This window comes from Lonchura striata, chromosome 2 (assembly GCF_050655825.1).
Source record: "Lonchura striata isolate lonStrDom1 chromosome 2, ASM5065582v1, whole genome shotgun sequence".
NCBI lineage: Eukaryota > Metazoa > Chordata > Aves > Passeriformes > Estrildidae > Lonchura > Lonchura striata.
In genome coordinates this window covers 18,749,853-18,768,584 of record NC_140704.1, presented here as the reverse complement: position 1 = coordinate 18,768,584, position 18,732 = coordinate 18,749,853, and the positions used below count along the sequence as shown (strand labels likewise).

Sequence of the window (18,732 nt, the reverse complement as noted above, 5' to 3'; positions counted from 1 at the left end):
TGATTATGCTGGGTTATGCAGTGAGCCATTATGAAGATCAGCTGTCACAAATTGCTGAAAGACCTCACCAGCCTGTGTTGACAAGGTGGTAAGAGGGCAAATAAAATCAATGTTAAAGGGAAAGGACAGTTTCTATTCAAAACAGATATGGTACATGCCAAAAGAGGTACAAGAAGAGCCATGGCAGTGAACAATGGCAAAGAACAACTTAATAAGGAGTGAGTAAATAGTGAGGGACTCGTGGCCTCAAAAGGAGACACTGAGATGGGATATGACAAAGGTCTGTAAAATCAACTGACACAGAGAAGTTAAATAAGCAAGAGTTGTGCACCATCGCTTCTGTTTGTTAACCTCTGTCAGAAGAAAAGCAGATTGAAAAAGCGGTTGGACAAAACCCATATTTTATGAGTCAGGAAGAAAAATACCACAGTATTTTCCCCCCTCATGTTGTCACAAAAAAAGAGAAGTATACCCTAGAAGATGGACCTTCTCTTACTGTTTAGCTGAACTAGAGAGCCCTCCATAGGTTAACCGCTTAAAATTCCTGTCCTTCCTTTTCCTTTTCTTCTTGAGAGTTGCCTTGGGTTTTTTTTTTTTTTCATCATCCCCAAAGGAGCAAAGGAGTTAGGTATCTTACCTCACTACCAAACTTGTTTTCAAATGGTCATAGATTTACTTGTCAGGATCTTATTCAGAGATACTACCATTTAAAGAGTCTTGGGTTTGAGATATACAAGGAGATTGAAAGAGTGAGTTTTGGTTGACAGCCATAAAGGTGAGCTCCTGTATTTGAATTAACAAAAGTCCTCCACTGCTTCAGTGAGTCTTCTTTCAGTGCATAAGGTTCGTACTACTTTGGAGAGATTCAGTCAGGAGACCCTAGTTTACCATGTGTTGTTCTTCACTTGAAGCAACCCTTTTTGTTTTAAATTTCTTCCCCTACCCCTCATCCCCTTCCCATTTAGCATAAATGACTGATTATATGTCAAGGGTTAGTTTACCTACTTCTGCAAAGTTCATCAGAGACAGCTGTCTGCTTACTGGGCTCTTGTGGATGTATTCTCAGTGTTTACCCACCTCTTGACCATAGAAGTCTTCAAATAAAAGTGTGCTAGTATGTTTCTTGTCTAGTGTTCTGATTAAAAGAAAACCATCATCCTAGGTTATAAGCTAAGGTAAGCTTGTACCTCTATAGCAGGTAAAAAATAGTAGTTAAAAAATTATGTGTTACTTAAACTATTAGTTAAGAGAAAAAGTATGACCAAATCTTGTCTGCTCACTTATTCGGTCATGTTAACAGATGGGCTCTTGGAATAGTGCTAAAACTTGGAATAGCCTCAAAAGATGTGCTCCTAAGGTGCATCCTGTAAGATTTCAGCTGTTCTTTTTAGATCTCTGTTGGGCATTTGTAATTATGATTTTGAGGATATCATAAATTTGTCAATTTTTGAAGGATTTTTTTGCATGTCTCTTTTTTTAAAGGGTGTTAAGAAATTCTGAAGAGATGGCTTGGGAAAAAATATGTTCCTGTAGAACATTTTTATCACTTCCATTGTCTCTCCCAAAGTTCCTTTGGCTTTACTTCCATTAGGAGCAGTACAAAAGCCCCCAGGGTTTTCTTTAGCATTCATATAAATGAAGGAATGGAGGTGGTTGTCCTCCTTTGTCTGATCCAGCTTCTAGGAGGGGATAAGCCTTACTTTTTTCAGTAGATTTGGAGTTATTTGTTAACAACATAGGAATGTAAAAGCTAAGGAATTTTGAGATATTTTCTGAATGTGGGGCATGTGATGTTTCAGATGCATCTGTCCTGTGGTTATTTTCTCATTTTCTGAATTAATCTAGTCCCTCATTTTGGATCTCTGTATTCCCCTGCTCTTTCTCCAAATTACTAGTCTAACTATTTTTGGCTTCCTTTTTTAGTGGGTTTTTCCCTTGTCATAGTTTAAGTCTGCTCATCATTTTGCATGCTATCAAGGGAACCTTCTTGTCCTTTTTATTTTATATTCTGGCACTTGTGGGAAAATAAATGAAAAGACAGGAAATAGAAACTCTATTCTTAGTTTTTGTTCCTTTCAACAGAGAAGTTAGGAACAGTTTTGGGAGCAATGTTATTTATACCTTCCACAACAGGAGTGGAATTATGAACTTAATGATACATCTTAAGTAAATGTTCCTTTGCTGAAAATTCAAGTTGAGAGGGGTTTTTGCAAGTCTGCAGGAGGTTTCTGCAGGGCATTTTCATGGGACAGTAAAATGCACCTACCTGATTGATATTGCTTACAATTTACATCTGTATGGATGCTGCATTCTTAAATTCAGTATGGCCAAGGAAGACACTCCTTTGTCCACTTTTGTTTCCCATTCTTGTTTGGAGATACATAATCTGTTTCCTGCTGGTTTGGATTTTTTTTTTTTTTTATTTTTTTCTTTTTTTAATATTCAACACAAAGTAAACATGAGGAAGGAAAGAAGGAAAGTTTCAGGTGTTAAGCATCTGGAGAGTCCTAGAGCTGAGCAGACTGGCATTGTTTTAAGGGACACTTCTGGGCCATCCTGCCTGTGGATACTCTAGAAAATTGCAGGGCTATCAGTGTTTAATCAGATTTTCTTTGGTGAGTAGAATAAATACATGGAAAAAAAAAAAAAAAAAAGCCAAGTTGCCCTGAGTTCTAGGACTTTAAGGTGCAACAGATGTGACCTGCATTAGATGGTTGGCTGCTTGAGTTTCCTGCTCTGCTCCCAAAGATACACATCACAACCATGTGTAAATTAACAGTTGGTGTAATACTCCTGTAGTCACCTTTGGATCAGAACATCTTAAAACTAGAGACTTTGACACAACGTCAGCAAACTCATTTAAGCAATAATTCTTCTTTTCTCCAGTGCAAAGTAACTTAGTATAATTATATTAGACATGTAATCAGAGATGATTTCCAGAATTTAAGAACTTTACTCTCTTTTTACATATTTTTCAAGACACTTTCTGAAGTCTTAACATGTTCTGAAGTCTTTCTATGTTCCTTAACATAGAAATCATTGAGATACTGAATGCCATAAGAGCTCTTAGGAAGTCTGGAGTGCAGATAGTATAGATTTCTGCTGTATATTTGGTGGGTGCCTTGTTGGGAAACCTCTCACCTCTTAGTAATTAGTCATTAAGGTAAAGCATAGACAGCAATAATGACAATATGTTAATATAGTCCCAAATTTCTCCAAAGCAAGTAAGTTAATTAATTTCTTAAGTTCAGTTTATACATTGTCATACAGTGTATGTTGGTTTGGGGAGGGGGTGTTGTTTGTTGGGGGTTTGGTGGTTTTTTTGGTATTTTAGGTGTTTCCTTTTTTTTTGTTTGTATTACTTTTAATATGAGTGATAATTAAAAAGAGACTTAATAAAACATCTGGAGATAATGATGTTGCATGGTTTAAAAGCAGCATGCTGTCAGAAAAAGGAAATCAAATCCTTACCATGGTACTAGAGTTTCTAATCAATAGAAATGCTGGATACGTGAAAACCAATTAACATATTTTATTTTACTATCAAAACACTTCTTGATGATAAAGTCTCTTGAAAGAGGCTCCTACCCACTAGGTCAAAGGTAAAATAGCAGCATGGATCACAGTCTGTTAGGATGCTGAAATAATTTGGTTTTCCTTATCTTATAACTTAACAAAAAGATACAAAAGGAGATCTCAACACATCCAAAACAAGAAGAAATCATTATTAACACAGTATGTTGCTTGTCTTCGGAACTCACTGCCACAGGAAATCACCAGTGCTTCTAGATTTGGAAAGTGTGCTAAATGCATCCTTCAGTATGTTGTAGACAGAGGGGTTGGATACTGTGGTGTAGGATGTCAGTGCAAAACAGCGGATTTCCTTCCAAACTTACTAAATCATATTTGTGTCACAGCCACTTAAACTCCATTCTTGCAAAATGAAATTGTGAATGAACTGTACTAGTGAAAGTTTTTCCATCAAAATTGTCTTGTTTCTCACTTATAAGCTGTTTTACTTTTTATCTACTTCTGGGCAAAATGGGTAAAGAGCTAATTTTCTTTTCATGCAGTCTGAGGATTTTTGGGGTGGGGGAGGAGGAGAGTAGCAAGGAGGAAGAATTTACAGCCAGAGGGAAAATTCCTTCTAACATGTGACTCAACTAGAAGAACAAAGGAGTCATAGTTGCAAGTAATCTAGTATTTAGCCCAATGAAAATCTTGTTTTCCTCTAGCTTCAGAAAGCTTGTCTTCATGTAGACTTGTGCAAGGTAGAGGTGGTCTGAAAGGCGGTTGCGAGGTTTTGCACGGTGCTGCATGCTGAGACAGCTGCATCAAGGTTTTGCTCTAGCAATAAATGTTTTCTGCCTTCAAGCTGAAGCTTATTTAGCTTGGCTTATCTGGTGCTGCTGTAGCAACCATCAGTCTCCAGGCAACTGAGGCACATTGACCTCTTCATTGAACTGAGTGTAGCACAACTTCAATTTCGCTGCCTGAGACAATAATGGTGTTGAATGTAAAAAGTGTGAAATTTTCTAGTTTGTATGCAATGGAAATAATAAAACTATTTAGATGAAACAATATTTAGGTATTACTTGAAAAATATTTCAATTATGCATGGTGTATGTCTGTGCAAACTGCAGAGTTGGTTGCTGAGGCGGTGGCCTTATAGGCCTTGTGTAAATGTTGGGACTCTTGTAAGCCTTTTTGCACAGCAGCAATTCTGCTACTGAAGGTGTTTGTTTCATCACTTAAATAGCAAAGACTGATGATATTTAGATAGTTAAAATGTCCATGCTTGTGAATAAGTAGATAATTCTTTATTATTGCTCTTTTTGAAATGATAGATTATCTAGAAAGTAGTTACTTTTCTCTTGGATCCATTATTTGCCATATTGCAAGTGTCTGGCTTTGGAATACTGGTATGAAGAAAACAGATTCCTCTATGGGTATATTGAGTTTGTTTACTAAGAAAGTAATTTTTCTCCTAGTCAATGAGAGTGAAATTGAGATTCCTCATATATAGATTAAAGTTCTTAAGTAAAACAGATTCTTGGGCAAGATACTGTTTCCATGTCAGTGGTAGAGCACACACAGTTTAAGTGCTGTGAAGACAGAGATAGATAGAAACGATAGAACAACCAACTTAAGGTGAAAGGGCTTTGTGTTGCAATGATGGCTCTGTTTTCAGTTAGGTTTGTGGAGGAATCCCAGGGTCTTATCTCTACAAAACCTCCTTTAAAAAACAAACTAAAACTTGAAACAAAGCAAACACCCCCCCCCCCCCAAAAAAAAAAAAAAAAAAAAAAAAGCCCCAACCAAAACCAAACCTAACAAAACAAAAAAGACCTCTTAATGAAGTAGCATTCTGGTGAGTTTTCGTACGTCTTGTGTGTCTGGTATATAAATAAATAGATCTTAATTGCGTAAAAACTTATATAATACCTAGTTAGTTAACATGAAAGAGAGGAGCAAAGTGGTAGTACAGTTGAGGTTATAGTGTTTCCACATTACTGGAAGATAGGCCTTCTATCCTTGTGGTTTTTAATGACTTTATGTGCCCTTGTTGTACACTGGGCAGAGGTATAAATTAGTTTCTGTAGGTGTGCCATTAATTTTTCATTTTGCCTTTCAAATCCCACTGTGTTTCCCAGTTGCATTCATTCATGCCTTTCTTGGAAAATACTTGACTGCTGGTGTTTGAAGGTTAGATGGTTTCATTTAATTGAAGGATTTATTTGTATGTTGAATCAAAACAATTGATTCTGAAAGACAGTATTTGATTATTAGCTTGTTCATAAGCTAGAGTCTTCATTACAGCCAGAAGTTCAAAGGATTTATTTTTGCTGCGGAGAGAAAAAGTACTAGTAATGTGAATATTGTATCCACAGAATGATGTCACAAATAGTTTTCCTGACAGATGTAAATTATGTCAGTCTGTACACTTGTAATAAATGTTCTTTTTCTTTTTGAATGAAAAGTTGTTCTTCTAAGACACCATAAACCCTTTTTCTGATTTTATTTTAATGCTTCCAACCTCCTAATTATACTTTGCAGTAAATTATTTTACTTCAGCCAGGTGCTGAAAACATTTTTTGTGCAATTGGACATTGAATTATCCGTTTCTAAAAAATTTCCAAACTTGAAGGGCTTCAGAGTGCTTGGATGGTAATGGTGGCAGTATGGGAGGGCTATCTTTTCAAGCTCAGTGTTTCTTTCATAGAATGGATATGTAAAAAACTACAGTGGATGTTTGGGTTTGATTTGCATTGGTGATTGTGATAGCAGGTGAGGTGAGGTTTGCTATAAAAATTCACTGTGATTCCAGTTATCAGTAGTGCTGTAGGTTGTTTTAGTCAAGTGGTCAATACTGTTTGCTTTAAATTTAGTTATATTCCACTTAAGACAGCCAAAACATGTATTAAAAATATGTAAATCGAAGTATCAGTTTAAGCAAAATATATGGATAATTATCATACTACAGATTAATACTGTTTTGTGTTGTGCTAGTTGTTTTGAGAACTCAGATGATCATTTTCAGAAGAAATATGGGAACTGTATTTTATTTAGGATTTTCTGTGTTGTCTTCCACCTATGTTTCCTGGCATATAGCAAAAAACCGGAATTTAGATTTTTGATTTTCCATTGGAAATGAGGTCATGATAAGCATTCTAAGATTTCCAAGCAAATTCTGTATTTGTGGTGAAAATCTTTGAGGGTTGTGTTGCAGGAAGGGATGCATGAGAAAGTGTCCATGTGGCAGAACTCCTCTGTGTTACCTTCAGCTGTGCTGTGACCACCCTTGTTGTGGGTGTGTTTGCCATTCCAAGGAGCAGCTGACAGTTCACATAAGGTGACTGATAATGGGTATTGGTGGGTCCCTCACCTTTCCTAAATGCAGTTAAGGGTTGTATTATAAGAACTGAAAGAATAAAAGGAAGCAATAGCATATTCTTTCCATTGCCTCCAATACCCAAGCAAAGGTCTTAAAAAATCTAGGGATAAAAATAATATTTCTTCACTTGCCCAAGTTAAGGTAGGAAACACAAGGCAAGGTTGCTTCTGCTGGTGTCACTTGGTAGGCAGCTCGTTTCACCTCTCAAGAAAAAAAAAAAATTTTACATATGCACAAGTTAAAGTTTTTATTGTAATTACGTGTCTAGAATGAATATGTGTTCATATTTAATCTCATTTAATTTTAGTGCAGAATTTAATTAATTGTTCAGATAACTGTTGTTTGCCACAGACCAAAATCCATCAGCTTAAGATGTCTTCTAGATGCAGTAAACTGATGCTAACACTTGGTCCTGTGCTTGAATTTTTATCCAGATTTCATTAAGCTAGACATGTATGGAAAGTGTTTGTAACATCTCAGAAGGGTAGCAGTACAGCTTGCAGAAAATTTAGCTTTAAATTTAATTTGCATTGAAATTTTTTATATGATTTTGATAAGCTGGTCATAAGTAGTTGTTAGTGTTATCTCTAATGCTTTTTATTTCTTGACTTTGTATTAGCAGGAGCAGAGGGTAGTTCTGCACTTCATATCACAGAATCATGCTGTCATGAATAACCTGGTATGATTGGTAAATGGTGTGACCCCAACCACAGGAACAATGATATGTTTTTATTTTAAACAAGAAATAAAATTGACCTCTGAAATTATTTTTGACAAATAAATATTGGCAGAAATAGGTAATTAGGTAATGTGTCACTAATTGTAAAGCATTATGATGATCTAACACAAAGCTCCAATATAGCAGTCACAGTTTTTAAAGCAGAGGGGAAAGGGCTGTTGATTGGATGTAAACTGATTAAGAAGCTGTCTTGGAATTGGTTGTTCTGGCCATCCTTGTTGCCCTATCAGAAAGGAAGGGAGTTCAGTAATGGTTTAACTACAATTAAATCCCTCCCCTTTCTTTGTGGAAACTCAACTGTAGGCATTTCAGCATTAGCCTAAACAATGGTTTTGAATATGTTAAGCCTCTAACAATTAGGGAGCAGTTTGGGGCATTGAATAATGTGGAATGATGCAATTGAACCTGACAGCTTCAACAGTCAGCCTACTCATGGGACCCAAAAGTTGTTCACACTTGGTTTCATCTCTCATCACACGCTGAGTATTAAAACCTTACTGGTGTGGAGCAGAGACAGAAATGAAGCCTGTTATCAGAAAATATTTCATAGCATAAAACTTGAAAGGAATGGGGGAAAAGGCATGTTCAAAGAGTCTCAAAGTTTTGAGACTCAATCTGATTGCATACAGCTAAGTATTGCCTCATTTTTCTCCCCTTTGTTTTTTTTCTGCTGAAAGAACATGTAACTATTGGTTGAAGGGACTTCTTTCCCTGGAAATTTGAGATAGGAGTAAATGTTCAGATATGAATGCTCTGGAAACTTTATAGTCATGCTGTTAAATACTGTCCTGGAATCATGCAAACAAATATATAACTATTCTAAATATTTTGGAGGACATTTATATATATATCAGTTAAATGTAGTTGACTTGCAAGTCTTGTTCTTTAATTAGAAGAATATGCTTGTACTTTCTTGCTGTAGAAGAAGTGTTTTTTAAACATCAGTCAAATATCAATCATTTCTTACTGCATATGGGCATTCTCTGAATTACAATGCATTGTCCTTCTGTGCTGCTCTGCTGCTTAGGACTTTACTGATTTATTGAACATACCATAAAGGAAAGCAGTGTGTTGTGTACCCATAGATGGGCTTAAATCCTTCTGCTAAAATATTTTCAGGAAAATTTGCTGCCTTTTCAAAATAAATGCTTAGTAATCTTGAGTTTTTATTATTTCATACATTTTGATCAGGTATTGTGTTGAGTGTTTAAATAGAAACAGTTGAAATAAAGAATAATGCAGCCTTAAAAGTTCTGCATTTTAGAACATGTGTCAGTCCTATGACCTTAATATGTATTGACAGGATGATTGCGCATTTTTAATAAATGCTTGCTACGGCTTGTTTCAACCGTGAGTGAAACATGAAGCTCTTATTTCACCTTTAAATAATGTAGCACTCCTCCACCTTCTCTACTTCCTTGTCAGATGAAGTCGTCACATATATAAGAAAGCTTCACAAATCATTATTCTTGTCATTTTACATTGCCAATTAAAAAAAGTATTTTCAAAGCTTTTTATTTGCCTTCAACTTACTTGAACAATTTCACTGTGTCTTTTTGCTTTAAGAGTTGCATATGCAGGATGGCATTGGAACATATGTAGTTCCAACTTGTAAGACACCTTTACAATTATTTTAAAATGCAAATGGGCATTTTAGGGTGAAACCACTACTTGTGAGAAAACTCCAGTTCTTAGATATTGTTTAAATCCTGCTAAGGCTTTTGATCTGTTATAGCAACCCACTTAGTAAATGTTTAATTCCTTTGATGTCTTCTGTTTTGTAGTGTGATAGTTAACTCAACAAACTTTAGCAACTCCCTTCAAGATACTTGGGTACTTTCAGAAAATTCTTAAAGCTATTTGTGCAAGTTTCAGTCAAATAAATGTGTATTCCCCTTGCTGATTATAGCTACCATGCCATCGTAAATCAATCTATAGCTGCTATTGCAGTTTTAAGCAGCCTTACAGTGAATTACATGGACTGAGAGCTAAGAATAGAAGCTTTCTGTGTAAAATGTGAGCAGTACATACACTTACTGGAATAAAATGAAATATTTTAGGGAAAAATGCTAAAACTAAACAGAATGAGAACCTGGTGTTAGGAGTTTAAAACCTGCCCCCACCCAACTCCTGAAACTATGAGTAGAGCTCATACCATCACATAAACTTCTGTTTTCTTAGTCTGACCTTTTAGATCTGGTTGAATGATAATACTGCTTGAATCTCTTAATAGGCCATTCTGTAATGTTTTATCAGTGAAAGGATGTGACTGAAGTTTGCTTGGTTTTGAGGGGAGAACAGTTGAAGGTTGCTAGGAACAGCAATAGTTAAATTGAAACTGCCCTATGGGCATTTTTTTTAAAGGAAAATAGCAGAAGCTGTGCAGTACTGCTGCCTTAGTCAGTGTCACAGTACTAATGTGTATTGTATTTTGGAAGCTGTTGTACCTAGGTAGGTGGAAATGCCTGCACTATTTTTAAGACTTAAAAATAATTCAGATCAGTTCTACTAAAGATATGTAATTCTTCAGAAAAACCCCAACAAGGCCCGACCAGAAGAAGTAAGAGCCAGATTTGAAGCAACGCTGTGGTTCCATGTCTAGCAATCTTGCGTGTACCTATAAACTGAAAAGTGAATGAACCCCTGATCATTGTAAGCAATTACTTGTGGCTTTTTCTAACTTTGTGACAGTAGAAGAATGTAAATATCAGGCACAATTTCTCACCAGTATATAGTAAATAAAGCATCATTGAAAACAGTTGTGTGAATTTATAAAAGTCCATTCATCAAATTTAATATGTTGGCAGAAAGCCAAAAGTTAATGGTAGTGTGTGATTCTTTCCAGAGACATAGTTTATACTCTGTAATATTTTGCTGTAATAACCAGTATGTTCCCCTGTCTCTTGTGTGCAGTTACGCATGTCAGAATGTCCCACAAATTGCGTTCCTTACTGTTCACCTTCTTTTTTTGTTTTTCAAAAAAAGTTTCATTTGTAAAGGTTGTTTACATTTTCTTAGAAGATTAATTTTAAAACCAGTGATCACACAGGTTTGTGTATCTTTCATTTTAAACCCCCCCAAATACTTTATTTGTTCTGAAAAAATATTATTTTTTTATCAGGTAGGAAAATAATTTTAAAATAAGCAGCCGTGCTTTTATTTCTTTGATTGCCTGTCTCTGCAACTTAGCATTTGACACAAATATTTTTTTCTTCGAAAGGGAAAAAGCATAAGCAGCCAAGGAAGAAGGTATTTTTATTGCGTTGGATTATGCAAGATTTTGGCCAGCCTCCTTAGCTTCATCTGTTTAAGGGTTCATTTTCGCTTGTTTGGCACAAGTCCCAGCAGAGACCTTCAGAATTGTGGTTAGCAACATGAATGAACACAAACTTTGGGAGCTCTTCAATAAGTAGAGCTGGCCAACTGCCAAAAATACAGTTCCTTATATGGGGTCAGGGCAAAGCTGTGGTTCCCGGAGCCCCCTATTGTATAGAAAACATACTTGTAATGGCTGTTTGCGTTCTTTAAAATAAAAACAAAACAAAACAAAAAAACACCAGGCTTCCAAGTCTATCAAAATAGGAAGTAACAAAATACTGTGCACGTTTTACTAATGACGGAGTCGAGCAAAGGAAATATGGCTCTGTGTAGTTAAACTATAGAGCTGAAAGTTGGACCTTTTGACCTCCACAGCCGGCTTGTGATGTAAGGAACCCAAGCATTTGTGAGACATCTGTTGTCTACCTGCCCTTATTTTGTAAATGGTTTAATAAGATTAAATAATTAGTAGGATAACCACATGGTCGCCATGCTACTAAGTCCTAGCGTAGAGCACATACTTCAGGATCGCAAGGAGATCTGCCCATCCTGCAAACTGTGGTTGTTTTGAAATGTACTTAAGGTATTTTTAATATTTGCTACAGTACTTTTTTATTATAAGGGTTTTCTTTAATTAGAAGATCTTGCCAACCACAAATACAACACACTTTAAAACCTGATCTGTTTTCTGAAGTACTGCAATTCTATTTCTATACTCAAAAAAGGAAAACATTTTTCCTTTGAAATACATTTTTGTGAAAATCATTCAACTTACAAAAATAATTAAAGTGTATTAAGAAGGCTTCTTTAAAATACATTTAGCATTTTCCCCCATTATAAAAAAGAATTCAAGTTTTATTTGGTTTCTTGCAGGCGAACACCCTACCTGGATCTTCTCTCAGTCTGCCTCCATCCCACATGTACGGCAATAGGCTGAATCCAAATTCAGCCATGGCAGCACTTATAGCTCAGTCTGAAAACAGCCAAGCAGGTAAACTTCCTCTGCCGGTGCAAATGTGCAGCTTCACAGAACTCCTTGTTTTTAAAAAGGTTGTTAAATTGTATTTTTGATTTCTGCTCAACTTTCGGTTATTAAATGTCTGTACGAAGTTGCTCTGTGTTGGAAGTAAATTCTCAGTTCTGTGGAACAGCACGGGTTTTCTTCCCCCTTTTTTTCCCCTCGGTGTGTGAAATGTAAATGTTTAAGCAGAGCCATCAGCAGGCAGGAATGCACCAGTGTCTCTTGTGACTCTTGTGATTGATGCGCTCAGTTCCCAGCTCTTTGCAGCCGGAGTGACACAGCTCTGGGTTTTGTTGTGAATAGTTGAAACCTTTATTTGCATAATTCATGAAATTGCATTACATACAAGTTCGTGTGAAAGAGATCCCGTTAGAGAACTTGTGCAGCATTTAATAATCTTGTGAATATTTACCGATTGGCATTTGGTACCGTGGGCTCTCCGCTGCGGTTTTAATGAGCCGCTGGCTTTGCTTTGTTTCATTCCCTCCGTAAGGATTTGTTGACATGTCGTAGTAGTCATGCCTGTTTGGGGGAAGGGAATGAGTTTAGCAGTTTACCAAGAATGGATCAGTCATGTCTTTGCCCTCCAAGGGGTCGGAGGTCGCTTGACTCAGAATAGGGGGAGGGCAACCTTGAAGGGGGCAGATAGGGTTATTTTATTGAGAGGCCATAGGGAAAATAACCCTTTTGAGTCCTTCCAAGCAAAACGTTTTCGTATATTTAATGAGGCCTTTTTTGTTTGTTTTACTACCTTTTAGCAAGGGGCTTTCCTATGCTTTGCTTATAAATAGGAATTAGTGAATTATACGCTTTCATAAAGTTTTCAGTAAATTTGCAGGATAATGTGTGCTTGTTAGATGGCAGCAGTAAGTTTAATACATTTTATATTTTATGAGTTGTTTTGGGATACAAAGTGTTAAAAAAATACAGAGCATCAGGATTTGCTGTGATAAGCATACAGATTAGCTGTCCACAGCTGTGATTCATTACTTTCACCGTACAAATTAAAAGTGGCTGAGGGGAGGGTACTGCAAATGCAAACCACGCTTCTGTGCTGTAAAACTGAAAGGAATGAAAGAAGTGAACATAATCCATGCCCTGGTACAGCCTCAGAAATGTGTAAGGACAACACCTTACATGCTACAGTTCAGCAATCTTAAACTAGTTACTTATTCACTCTTCAGCAGTAACTACGGATAGAAGTTGAGATTGAAGGTATTTTAAAAATATCTACATCAGATATTAAAACTCTTATCTAAGAAAAGGCGATTTATCAGCTGTGAAATATTTACACTGCAGATCAAGATCTCGGAGATAACAGCCGAAACCTTGTTGGCAGAGGAGGATCACCCAGAGGAAGTCTCTCACCACGGTAGGTGTTATTTACATTGGAGAGTGCAAGCAGAGGAAATATTTTAAGATTTGCAAACTTCACTGTCTTTTTACCAGCAATACCGAAGTGTTTTAAAAGCCTATATATATAAAAATATAAACACACGTATATAAATACATGTATTTTTGTATCTATATATCCTTCTAAGAAATCCCTAATACATGCAGAAAGCTAAAATTGTGCTGAAGTTTACTTTTCTATCAACTGAAATTAGGTTTACAAATTAAGGTTTGTAGGTAAGTTAGTTTACTCCCTTACTGAAGAAGTGGAGTCTTGCTTTAGAGGATACTGCTTATCTCCTCAGATTTGTTACCAGAATCCTTGTCTAGTAATACTTGCCAAAATTCCAGAATCCTGTATACTTAACAATGATCAGAAGAATAAGAAATGTTAAATATCAGTAAAAATTCCAAGCAAATATTTTCTTCCTTTTCCCTCCCAACTTCAAAATTTGTAGCAATTTTCTGTAGAAAAAAGTATTTTTTTGTTCTGCTGCAATTCACAGTTGCTGGAAAACTTTGAGATAAGAATTCTGATTAAACTGTATAATGTTATTTTGTTTTAAAATATTTGCTGTTAAAATTTCAATATTGTATTTTAAATACTTTAGTAATATTTTCTGTATATTTTAAGCAAATCTTTGTTTGAGAGGGCTTTATTTTCCATACTGCATCCAATATGAGTTAGATTTTATGGTGTTATTTCCATATTTTTTACTTAGATACTAACCATGAGAAAGATCTATCTGAAAAATAGATATATCTTGAAAACAATTTTAGGATAGCCAAAAAATGCTAGTTACACAGAAATGGCAATATAATAATGAATTTTATTGCTATAGTATGTGTTTATTATGGTAATTTATAACAAATATCTCCAAATTAGGTAATTTAATGAACATGCCTTGCGTTGTTGATCTTGTATTATATTCCTTAATTAATCAAAAGGCATCTTGTTGGATGGGATGAGATTATCCATTATAATACTTAGGTGTTACCACCTAGTCATGAACTCAATACCTGTTTTTAAGTTTTCCAGTATGTGTTGCTTCTAAAATAATAAATAGAGAATTTACAAATCAGATGAAATTCTTAGCATAAATGTGTATATTGGCATTAGCATATAAATAGATCTGTACAGACAAGGAATTTCAGAGAATTTTGCAACGGGAAATGCTTAACAATTAGGAAATTACAGAACTTTTGATTTTATATTAAATAGTCCTCTTATGCATACATATTGTGGTAATTGCAAGTTTTAATGCTTTCTTAGTTAATATGCAAATACCTGATCTTTGCATGATTCACATCGGTTGTAGCTGTGTTCAGTCTGTCTTCCGGTCAAATACTTGGGAAGGTAAACTTTCTAAATGTGATGCTTCTACAGTGTGTGTATGTTCAGGGTTGGGTATATGCAGTCCAGTACTTGCAGCATAGTAAAATACCAGCTGGTTGTGATGGGGATGCTAAAGGAGAGCTGGATGATACAAAGGCCACCTCAGTCCACAACTGAAAAGCTTCCTGCAGTGTACGGAAGCTGTGGCACTTTGCAAAGAGGAGAGAGATTTTTCTTGGCAGGGTTGTTCAAAAGCCAAAACGGGGAGGGAGGTTGGGGTGCTGTGAGAGAAAGCAAGGGGGAGAAATCAGGGCTATAGTAACGGAATTGAAAGATGGAAAACTTTAGTCTGAAATACCTAGCATGGAAAAAATTTGGAAAACCTACTCATTCAGTTAAGTTCACAAGTCAGCGAACTACACCCCTTTGTGCGACAAAAAAGGTTACACGTTTGTCGAGGTTTCTAAAATGTGCAGGTAACTTCCCACCTTCCCCACTTCAGTAAATAAGTAACTCTGGTTACCTGGTTACTTAAAATATGGTTTATGGTTTATATGGTGAATAAAAAGCCAACTTAAAAAAATCTGCTATCTGGAAACTTTGCAGCTCCAAATGTTACCTGCTTTATCTGTTAAAATTATTTAGCTGCAAGTTCTGACTCTGTTCCCTTTGAAGCTTATGAGATACATAAATAACACAGTTCTCCGAAAGAACCATGTGATTTTCAGCGAGTTGCTTAAAATAAAAACACTTGCAGAACATTTGTTTGCTGTTGATGACGCAGCTGATTGCAGCTCTTCGCATAAGACATATGTGACTCATGAGCTTGTATGGTCATTTCCAATTCATATTGTTATATCTTTGTACCCCAATATAACCACAGCGTTTGATGTTTAAGCTGTCGTATTTTAACTTTTAATACATATATGAGAAATATAAATATACCTCGTATATGTGAGCTGTTTCCATTTTGCGAAGGAATTGCTGCTTTTCCCAAGGTAGCACTTAAACTTTTTTTTACCCCATACTTAACCTTAGATTTAAAAATGTGTTTTGTAATACCTGCTGTGAAATCTGTATGTATGCTTATACCTAAATGAAGTATTGCTTCTAATTAATGCTCTGTAGTATGGGTAACTGTACCAAACTTAATCAGAAAACAGTTGTGAAAGCAGGCAAGCTGTGAAACAGGGTTCTCGTCTCTATGGCAGGATTGGACCTGTCCAGACAGCACATTTATAATACTCTTGGAAACTCTGATCAAATACTATTTGGAATAAGGATTCAACCCTAGCATGCAGGAGCCCTATCCTGTCTAAAGGATGAACAGTTGGAAGAGGAGAGATTGAGTAATGTTGCAATACATGGAGATCTAGATTTTATTATTTTTTATCCTTCTCTTCTACAGGCTTCCAGTGAGGAATTGCAGAGGTTATACCATCATGTACTGCTTTGTTTCTGCCTTTTCAAAATTGATAGGAAGCAGTCCAAAGCCCAACAAGAATTTTGTTGGTGATTTATAATTCAAAAAGCAGAATCTGTTAGGGCAGCATTATGTGCTGCTCAGGAACATGCAGAAAGAGAGAAGTTTCTGGAGGGGTTGTTCAGTGGTTTTATGTATTTGTTTTCTGGGGTTTTTTGTTTTGTTTTGTTTTCTTAAAGTGGGTTGTTTGTGTGAAGTGTAAGTTTAGTACCTCTTTGTAGAATTTTTCTGCATAAACTTTCCTTCTTATTGCTTCAGCACATCGTGTAAACAGTGCATTTTAAGACTGCTTTTGCTGTCTCTGTGCTGAACTGTTACATGCAGTTGATTTGTCATCTCTTGTCAAAAAACACTACTTTGGTTATCCATTAATCAGGGCTTTTTGTTTTAACAAGTGCTTTCCTTTCTTCCTGTATGCAAAAGAGGAACTATTTATAAATACTTAACGGAGCTCTTAAGTCACCTACTTTAAACCTTTTCTCGTAAAAATCTCTTTGCTCTGGTGCCTACAAAATGCTCGACAGTCATTAGGTAGCTAATGTGCTGTGACCACTGCTTATTAAGGTAATCATAATTAACACACTGATTTCCTGAGCTCTCCTGTTGTGTTGTCCTGTACTGGGACTGTGGTGGTCTTGTTGGTAGGTTTGCACTAGGGGTGGAACAGTACAGCTGTGATCCCATGATGGCACCAATTGCTTGCAGTAATAACTAGTGTCTGAGAATCTGAGCTCGCTGGAATTGAATAAAACCACCCCCCACCCTTTGCCCCCCACCAGCAGCCAACAACAAAACCAAGAACCAGCTTTTAGTGGGCTTTGGTGTTGGTCCTGTAGGAAGAATGGGACCTTGCATACACAAGACCAGAAACCTGAGTCAGAAATACACCGAACATCTGGCTTTGCTCACAAGTTAAATTGTGCCCCATCCAATGCAAAAGAAGCCTTCTCCTAGGGCTTGAGAGAGGTAGCCAGCTTTCTTTGTGCTGAATATTTAATTTTCTCCTGAATGAGAAAAGACATGTGGCAAGGGGATTATTCTTAGAACTGTGTGTGATCATGAGTAAAAAAGGAGGTACATTAAGTGTTCACAGTACAGGCAGAGAATAACTTCTAATCCTTGTGAAATAATACTTTCATGTAGTCTTTCAAAAATCCAGATTTACATGACTGTTTTTAGAACAAGTTAGTCAGTGTAATCATATATGGCCTTTCTATGTGGTGATTTTAATAAATTGGTTTTATTTTTCCCAGTTTTCTCAGGGAAAGGTTTGAAGTTTGGTGTGGGTTGTTTTTTTTGCCCCTGACGTCGGTGCCCTGTGTATCCGTATTATAATGGTTTCCTGCTGTAGAAGTGTTTGTTGTATAATTGAATTCAATGCTGTTTGTCAGTTACTGTCTTGTTAGTCTGTATACAAGAAGCAGTTATGTGCTTTCTCAGTATAAATTCTCATACTGTAACAATGTCTTTCTTTTATTAAAGCCCTGACAGTGAGAACTAAGAAGTTCTCAGTGATTTTGATGAATTAACCTAGTCTTGGAAGCATAAGATATGTAGGTGCTAAGAGCTGATATAAGAAACTTCAACAGTCTTTTTCTAATACATTTCCTTTCATCCTTTTCTTTAAAAAATAAATTGCAATATTTTCAACAGATCCCCTGCGAGCAGCTTGCAGATTCGCTATGATCAATCAGGGAACGGTTGTGGGGAAAATTTGCCCCCAGTAGCAGCCAGCATAGAACAGCTTCTCGAGAGGCAGTGGAGTGAAGGACAACAGTTTTTATTAGAGCAAGGCACCCCCAGTGACAGTAAGTATTCACAATCTGTTTATTATGACTTTTGCCATTTGTTACTCAGAACTGCTATTCTGTGCTTGTCCAAAAATTTTAATAAAATTTATTTTCTGCTGTGAATTGAAATATAGCTGTGGTGTACAGTTGTAGCATATTTCTCAGTGCATGACATCAGTAGATTGCAAAAGACTTCTCTATAATTATCTGTATTTTTATAGATGGGGAAATTGTGTCATGCAAGAGGAAGCAACTTGCAGGTCCAGTTGCAGAGTTTGGGAAAGAATTCTGAACTCTTAGATCCACTACTGTAAATATTGTAGTACAGTTCCCCATTTTTCTTTATACTGTGTGATATAAATTTGCATTATAATTTTTTATTGTTCTATTTTTTATTTTTAAATTTTCTAGTGCTGTTTGAAAAGAAAATATTTACCAATGTTAGGCAGATGTCCTACTGGGTTTTCATGTCTTTATTATGTTCTGCCTTTCTTGGGAGTTCCTAAAGCAAGCAAATTATTATTTTCTCAAGTTATGTTTAATAGAGTGGAATAGTCCAAGAATGAATATGTTAAAAGCATAAGTGATCAGTAGATCACGTGGATCTCCATATTCAGCAATGTATCAGTATCAAAGACAATCACTGAATATGTTAAAAAAATATTTTATTCCAGGTTATGGTTTGTGTTATATTTTATTGAACACATTATTCTTGTCTTTGGTAGTGTAAAGAGGTATCTAGTTAGTATTTTTATGAA

At 36.1% G+C, this 18,732-nt stretch overlaps 1 protein-coding gene across 20 annotated transcripts in view; it reads left to right on the top strand.

Annotated features, from left to right (window-relative positions):
• The window catches only part of MLLT10 (MLLT10 histone lysine methyltransferase DOT1L cofactor), a 133,612-nt gene that overhangs the window by 103,038 nt on the left and 11,842 nt on the right, over nt 1-18,732 (top strand). For all 20 annotated transcript variants that reach the window (XR_014950953.1, XM_085565581.1, XM_085565559.1 and 17 more), the window contains 3 exons: nt 11,826-11,943; nt 13,273-13,345; nt 17,838-17,992. Coding sequence is in view for 19 of the 20 variants with exons in the window: in XM_085565581.1 (XP_085421707.1) it covers nt 11,826-11,943; nt 13,273-13,345; nt 17,838-17,992 (346 nt within the window). In the remaining variant the exon portion in view is untranslated. The remainder of the gene's footprint in view (nt 1-11,825; nt 11,944-13,272; nt 13,346-17,837; nt 17,993-18,732) is intronic.